The sequence below is a fragment of the Rhododendron vialii genome, chromosome 1a, assembly GCF_030253575.1.
Source record: "Rhododendron vialii isolate Sample 1 chromosome 1a, ASM3025357v1".
Classification (NCBI taxonomy): domain Eukaryota; kingdom Viridiplantae; phylum Streptophyta; class Magnoliopsida; order Ericales; family Ericaceae; genus Rhododendron; species Rhododendron vialii.
In genome coordinates, this window is record NC_080557.1 from 38,929,140 (window position 1) to 38,937,111 (window position 7,972).

At 37.5% G+C, this 7,972-nt stretch overlaps 1 protein-coding gene across 6 annotated transcripts; it reads right to left on the minus strand.

Moving 5' to 3' along the window:
• Positions 1-1,124: 1,124 nt before the first annotated feature.
• LOC131324945 (uncharacterized calcium-binding protein At1g02270-like) lies at positions 1,125-7,505 on the minus strand. Of its 6 annotated transcripts, XM_058357435.1 has the most exons (12): positions 7,261-7,355; positions 7,025-7,211; positions 6,334-6,472; positions 6,137-6,232; positions 5,789-5,894; positions 3,063-3,283; positions 2,866-2,942; positions 2,636-2,750; positions 2,436-2,561; positions 2,247-2,351; positions 2,020-2,130; positions 1,125-1,522 (listed from the first exon to the last, which is right to left on the minus strand). In XM_058357435.1, the coding sequence occupies exons 3-12, from the start codon at positions 6,457-6,459 to the stop codon at positions 1,337-1,339; spliced, it is 1,269 nt and encodes a 422-aa protein (XP_058213418.1). In that variant the 5' UTR covers positions 6,460-6,472; positions 7,025-7,211; positions 7,261-7,355; the 3' UTR covers positions 1,125-1,336. The 6 variants fall into 6 exon arrangements, with proteins under 6 accessions (XP_058213418.1, XP_058213273.1, XP_058213068.1 ...); XM_058357290.1 differs by lacking the exon at positions 7,025-7,211 and having other exon boundaries at positions 7,352-7,505; XM_058357085.1 differs by lacking the exon at positions 7,025-7,211 and having other exon boundaries at positions 2,633-2,750; positions 7,352-7,505.
• Positions 7,506-7,972: the final 467 nt, after the last annotated feature.

The following is a 7,972-nucleotide window of genomic DNA, read 5'->3' on the forward strand; positions in this document are numbered from 1 at the left end:
ATCCATTCGAGCTGATAAAACGGTATCATTACAATTTTTTATTTTTTTGAAGTATAACTTATTAACCCACAAACCTACCAGAGAGAGAGAGAGAGAGAGAGAGAGAGAGAGAGAGAGAGAGAGAGAGAGAGAGAGAGAGAGAGAGAGAGAGAGAGAGAGAGAGAGAGAGAGAGAGAGAGAGAGAGAGAGAGAGAGAGAGAGAGCAATCAACTTTTAATTATTCTACCCTAGAGAGAGAGAGAGCAATCAACTTTTAATTATGGGGAAATTATAGTTACCCCCCTCGAACTAACCCTCGCATACACTTATCCCCCTTTAACTTTTATTTTTGGCACTTAACCCCCTCAAACTAACTGAAATTCATACAGTCATAACTTCAAACGGTCATAACTTCTTCGTCCAAAATCGAAAATATGCAAATTATATATCGATTTCGAGGTCTTGAAGTCAGCTTTCTAATGACACTAAAATCACATCACAATTCAAAGCACACAGAAAGTTATGATCAAAAGAGTAAGGGCTGGTAGACAGAAAGACCGTTTTGATCATAACTTTATGTGTGCTTTGAATTGTGATGTGATTTTAGTGTCATTAGAAAGCTGACTTCAAGACCTCGAAATCGATATATAATTTGCATATTTTCGATTTTGGACGAAGAAGTTATGACCGTTTGAAGTTATGACCGTTTGAATTTCAGTTAGTTTGAGGGGGTTAAGTGCCAAAAATAAAAGTTAAAGGGGGGTAAGTGTATGCGAGGGTTAGTTCGAGGGGGGTAACTATAATTTCCCCTTTAATTATTCTACCCTAAGTCACATAATGTGCGCACACTGGATTGCAAGTGCAAACATAAAAACGTCTTTGAAAAATGTTCCAAAATACGTACTAAATTTCGAAAGAGTGATACGGCAGGTTGAGAAGAGTCTTAAAGAGGGAGAGTCTGGATTGCAAACGCAATCAAAACGTTTTTTAATTGCATTTGTATTAACTTCAACATCTCATCTCGATCCCTTGAATCATCTCAGGACTATTATATATACTCTCTGGTGGACCATATTTTGATTTTGTAACAACAACATAAGGAAACATGACATATCTACAAAAACATTAAAAGAGGACAACCACCATTGAAGATCGAGAAGCACCTAAATAAATTTATCTTCGGTTCCTCAACTATTTTCTTTTTGTTTCATACATACATGCCTATACAAATCTATGACCCCAGAAATTCTTCATTTACCCCGCGAAGAAAAAACATAAGCTTCATAAACTTCTATTCGTAGATAAGGCCAGCAAAATTTTATCAACAGAAAGTCGGGGAAAAAACAAAAAAACTATGTTACTGCACTGGGGAGAACACCACAGTCAACTGGGCATGATCGGATAGGGAATAATCACCAGGCCATATGCCTCTTTCAACCTCCGAAGGAAACAACATCGCTTTGCTAACATTGAAACGGATTTCAGTTGCAGTATTTTCTTCACTGTCTTCATTTTGCTGCACGAGACCACATGAGTTTCTTGCCTTGCCAACCAAAGAGAGGAATTTAGTCAAGAAACCATAATGGTCTGTTTGATTAGGAAGAAAAAGACGATGGAAAATACAAATGGTAGAAATTGAAGTAAAAGAACGGGTAAAAAATTAGAAATTCAACTTACTTTAAAGAGACATTAGTATGAGACAGGGGAGCAAGTTATTGAAAGAGACAAAATTTGAAATACAAATTGTTGATAACTAATTCCATGAGAAGGTTTAAAGTTTCCGGTGTTTTATGCAGAGGGAAAAAAAAAAAAAAAAAACCAAATGCGTAAGTTGTACAGGAAAGTTTAGTTTCTTGCACTCTCTCTCATTCTCTTCCTAATTCAAACACATCAGAAGTAGATATATTTGTCTCTTTCCATCCCATTCTCTCATTCTCTTGCTAATCAAATGGACCATAAGGCATCAAGAAATAAGTTGAAGAAAAACAACGGAGAAAAAACTAAACAGAGTAGGAAATAACAAAAGGGAGATGGACATACAGAAAAGTCTGATATATCAATCACACCATCCCCATCTGTATCTATCTGTTCCCATAACTCTCTTATGTCTTTGGTACCTATACAATCTTCAGAGTGACCGCTTAAGCCCAACTGACCATTAAAAAAACAGAAAACAATTATAAATCGAAAGCATATGACAAACAACTAACAACTCGGATAAAAAAAAAAAAATTTGAAAACATTCTCAAACATGAACACGGAAATACCTGAGCTAGAGTTTGCAAGAACTGAGAATAGTTTATGTGACTGCCATCAGCTTCAAGAAGGTGTAATGGGCCGATGGCCTCTGGAGACAATTTTAGTGACAGGTTCTACGAAAAAATTTGAGCAATTCCATATCAAGAACATAAATTGGTGCCAACAGTAGAACTAGTCAATAAAACTAGTGTGCATACATTGATGTTCCCAAGAACTGCTTCCATCAAGCTTTCTTTTAGCGGCTTCCGATATTTGCTGGGATTGCGAAGCAAAATAAAATCTACACCGCACATATTGCCTCTATGGTTACGATGGCTAATCCACTGCAAAACAATCTATATCTTTAGCATACTTCTTACGGTATGTCTATTAAAGCACAACACGAACACCAAACCACCTTAGAGAAATCTTCACTGCCATTGGTGCATGGATGAGCAATATCATAGGCTGAGACGAAACCTTGTGATTGCAGAAACTTATATACATTCCCCTTCTTACTTCCATTCCAATCCCTGCAAAAAGTTTAACAAAGACAGATGAGTCAGATAAGACATTATTTCCTCATTTGAGAAGGAGAGAGGAGAGCATTACTATTTTATCTCAGTTCTAAGGAGGCTTAGATCTTACCCGCATAAAATGACTGGAAGAGGTGGGAGCTGGTTTTCTTGACAGTATTGATCTATGTATTGTAAAATCTTGTATACCTTAACGAGAAAAAGGAAAGCAAAGCAAACCAAGGTCGCGAAGGTTCAGAATTTGCAAATAGATTTAGTAATTTTAACATACCATAGTAGGATCAGAACATAGCAAGTGAAAACCATCACCTGTTGCAACCTGACAAAGCAATAACTCGAATCGTGCGGGAAAATTAAGTGAGTATTGACAACAAGAACTTGCTTCTCCATCTTAGTGGGTTGGTTGGGAGAAGAATGATCAAGTAACTCAACATGTAGAAGCTGGGATACACGATCACCAATATCATTAAATCGAAATTCTTGGTGATTCACAACATTGAATTGGGTCTGGAAAACTGCTGTAAGCAGACCTGTCACCAAGAGAATCAATAGATGCCAAATTGTATGGAAAATTAGTTCCGAATCTTAGCTCAAACTTGATGATGGAAAGATCAAATAGAACTATAAGGTCAGATCATCAAGCAGAGTGTTCTCTATGTTTAAGTATCATACACGATCACATGAAACAGACATCCTATGAGAATCACTTGGTCCTCATGAATTGAGAGCATGAGAAAAGCAGAGACTGCCACAAATGCACGTACTATCAACTGACATTTTCCCTCTGTGAATAATGCTGGTTTGAAAAGCTATATGACGTAAACAGAGTTCCTAATGTTAGAGGGTGTCAAAATACAGAAACTCTGAGGCTAAGGAGGTTTTTCCACGAGCTACCAAGAGCCCATTCAGTTTCCAGACAATTGCTGGGTCTTGCTTTATAGTTTTGGTGGGGTCCACGTACAGCACCGAGGCCCCATGTTCTTCTGGCTATTTCTCTTCCATTTTTGGACCAATTATGTAGGGGTTAGAATCGTTAGATTGAGGGGGATTAGTAACTGGAAATAGAAAGGGTATTGATTCTTGTGGGGCCATTCTATATTGTGCTTTGTCCCGGCTTTAATTGGGCCTCTCACCGTGTAAGGTGGGATTGGCTCCCCAGGAATTAGTGAGGTGCACGTAATCTGGCCCAAACACCTTGAGTTATCAAAATAAGTAACAGGAAATAGAAGGATGAGCCTGAGTGAAAAACCTTCCATCTTCACTTCTCCATTATGAGAACTTCTAATATGTGTCCCTAAATGTAGTCTTCAGAAGATAAAAAACCATATAAATCTCGGTGTTTGCTTCATGTGAATGCGGTTGCACTTTTCATCTGTCATGTTTCACAGGTGGCATCTCAAATCTGTGTTATGGGATGACAACTAACACTTCTGCAGACTAACGAGACCTCACCTAACTGGAATTTAAGGATCATTCAAAAGTATCAAAACCCTAGTGAACTCTCCTACAGGAAGAACATGGAAATTTCAGGCATGCCTTTCAGACACTAAAGAAAGGCCAAATAAAATAATTAACTGGAAAAGAAAGTTATCCATCAAAAGGGTTTTAAGATGTATAGTTGGTGAACCAACTTCTAGTTACAAATGTTTCACTTCGATGCAACAATTTGACAAGCAAGTCAAATGGTAAAGCATATAAAGTACAATTGCTGACAGAATGGTTGGTACCCAGAAACAAAGATGCCATTGGGCAATTTGCATATTGGTTTCAACCTCGGAAATTTAAAAATCTAAAACCAGCAATCTCACTAAAACAGAAATTGGCTCCTCCAATCCAAGACACATAAACTAAAAAAATTTACTTATGCAACATTTACTAAGTTAGAAATTCTACACAAAAATTTGCTGTAAGGTTTTGGTTCAACTCTAGTATTTTCAGAAGTTTCGAAGCACCATGTCAATTTGTAAGGATATTTAGCAAATGCATCGAATATCAAAACCACTAATTTAACATGCTCTTGTATTTGCTATAAAGGTGGCATGGAAAGACATGACTCAATTGCAAAGGAGGAAGGTTGCTGCATTCTGGTCTCTGGCAAACTCATCCACATTTAGTTCCGATGACAACATTCTTTAGCTGACTCTGTACGGTTTACAAGTTTCTTCCCATTTTTATTGGTGGCCCTTGATATCTTACCTTATCCCTCACGCCAACGGTATTATGCTTGCGATACGACTCCCCAACAAAAAAAAGAAGACGAAGAAGACGAAGCCTACTTCTTCTTCTTTCCAGTACCATCTCCCATTTCCTTGTCCTTAGAATCAACAATTATACAGGATATAATTCTCTTCAACATACTTCTCATATTTAGAAGCTTAGATGATAGGCTAAAGTTCATAACCTACAAGATTTTGTAAAAGATACAAAAGCATGCATTGTCAGACATACCACTGGTTACTAATTACTAGCTTACATGCTGACAAATTAATCCACCATAATTCGACTGTTTATCAAACTAGATTCCATAAAAAGCAGAGGTTTATAATGCGGGAACGACAAGCATTCAAGAAAGCACACCCGAACCTATCCATGAATGAGAATTCCAAGTTTCAAATTTTCAATAGTTACATCTTCTGAGCAAAAACGTTACTGTAAAAAAGAGAGGCTGTCATAAGAAAACCATCGGAAAATAAAGTAGGGAACTATGGATGAGCAAAGATAGGATAGAAAAACAAGAAAAGTGATTTAGGAAAAGCAAACCTTACGATAATGACTTGAAGATTTACACAGGACATATCTATGTTGCAATAGAATAGAATTACAAATCATACAGAATCAAATAGATCAAGACTCTCCCAGAATCTTAGCTAGAATTGACAGAAACCAAAATATGCATGTTTAATGAAATGAAATCAGGAAAACCAACCAAGAACAAAGACATATGGACCAAAAAGTGTTACAATACTTAACTAACATTCAAACAATAGAAAGTATCACTAGTAGCAAAATAGAAGAAACAAAGTTAGTCAATGTACCATCTCCTCGGTTATTGGTACGCGGAAGTTTAAAAGTCTGATAGCCAGCATCTCCAAGTCTCTTCTCATACATCCTCACAAGTTCTTCATTTTGAACCCAGAATTCCTGACTCACAATGACAAATCAAAATTGGCAAAACAAACCATAATATCAATCTCTGAGCCATGCTTGATTGGCTGCACTAATAGTGAGGGAGTACAAAAACTCATATGAAGATGTTGTACAGTGAGTGAATTGTAATCCAATCCCATGTCTAATCCGGTCAATCAAACTGGCCCAAAATGAGAACCAACTTCTCCAAAGTACATAGAGGTAAATATTATTGCCTCAAAAAGTGCACAAAATACCTGTAAACATATAATTGAGGATCCTAAATCAAGCAGCCTATCCAGTATGCTCTCATTCCGGTTTAGCCAAAGTTCGTGGAACTCACTCTCGCAGTGCTGGAATATTAAGTTGCAGTTACAACAGTCATTCCACAATTTCCAAGCAAATCACAAGCAACTTCTTCTAAAAGTACAATTCTAACAACTACAAGGCATACCTGATCGTCCAATCGCTTGTAAATTGGAGCAAGAATATTGAAAGTAGTGCAAGAAACACACCCCAATGAATTTGAACTAGGAGGCCTCTGTTCTTGATCACAGATATCTTCATTCGATTCACCCATCTAACTCAGAGTGCTGCAGAAAGAAATGGAAAGTTTGTAACGTTATATGAAATGTTCTCTTGGACCTTTCATCAAACACTAGGTATGATAAAACAAAACTGGCAACCAAAAAGGGTGCAAGAACAATCCAATAAAGTTGTGGGTATCAAAGAATAGTGCCCAATTGAGCATGTGGGAAGTGCTTTTACAGTTCCAAGCTAGAGATATGCCATCTTCGATGCCTATGAAGATGGCATATCTCGTGAAAGAAGACGGATTTTGCTAGTAAAGAGCGCTTGTGATTTAAAGTTCAGACCTTTTGGAAGAATCAAACAATAATGGTAGAAAATGGGTGATGGATGGGTGAGAAAAGTGACACTTTCACGCGTTTCTGATAAAAATGGCAGGTATGGTCGATAGAGAATCTCCTGTATATATGAAAATTCTCCGACTTCTGGAAGTAACCGTTAGTAACTGAATTTTCTAAATCGAATCCAAACTTAAACACTTCTAATTCTAGCGAGATAAATATACGGGGGGAAAAAAAACTAGAAAGAAGAAAATTTGTGGGATTGATGACTCTCACTGATTCAGTCTCTCCAACTTTCGTCCATCCCACTCCCCTTTGCGTATAGAAAATAATGAAAGTAAATAAGACCGGACGAACAAAAATTCGGACTTTGAATTGGTTGACCATTTCAACACCAAAGAACTGAAACCCAAATTCATTTTTCCCAATTCCCGGGTTAGCTGTTACAAGAATTTAGCTTCTTCTTCTTCTTTTTTTTGGGTCAAGCGGAAATTCAAAGAAATTAGCTTCACGCACACGAAGAAAGAAACTTGGAATTCTGTTTTAATGGGCATTTTACAAGAAAACAACTGGACCCAATTGGGGAAACGATACTGCGTATACCTGTTTCTTCGTTTCTTTAATCATAGTAGTATTTTGAGAGCCAGGGGTGCGAGATATGTGCGCAGGTACGGTTTGTGTGGATATATAAATATAAAGGTGCAAGGAGTTTGTGTTATTATTCAATAGTTCGGGAGCATGGTCTCGTGGTGCTCCCAACCATCCTAACATAAATATTGTGGTTTGAAGAATCAAGTAGCAGCGCTTCCGAATTACTGGATAATTACTCATGGAGCTGCCACCCGAGTGATTATTCAGGTGCACAAGTGCATGCACCACTGAACGGGACGCTCAACGGCCTTTTTCATCTCATATTTGTGTGGGACACATATTGTCATATTTGGCGGTGGAAATTAAAGCCGGGCAAAGAACACGATAACACGACAAGAAGTTAGCGGATTAGAGTTGAATATTTCTGACACGAAATACAAAAATAACACGGCTCGAGAACACGAATTCTAAATGGGTCGGGTTCGGGTTGAACACGCGAGACACGAAATTGACACAACCAACACAGTTACTAATCTGTGTCCCCAATTAACACGAACATATATATATATATATATAATATATAATATATGGTATATCTGTAATTCTATATAGAGTTGGGCAATGGACACGATA

What these genes read in the sequence shown, in the direction of transcription:
- LOC131324945 (XM_058357085.1), bottom strand. Translation starts at nt 6,459, where the DNA reads ATGGGTGAATCGAATGAAGATATCTGTGATCAAGAACAGAGGCCTCCT. An exon ending in ACAAGCGATTGGACGATCAG is followed by an intron (nt 6,233 to 6,333) that starts GTATGCCTTGTA and finishes TTAATATTCCAG; the next exon opens with CACTGCGAGAGTGAGTTCCA. An exon ending in TTGATATATCAGACTTTTCT is followed by an intron (nt 1,523 to 2,019) that starts GTATGTCCATCT and finishes TTGGTTGGCAAG; the next exon opens with GCAAGAAACTCATGTGGTCT.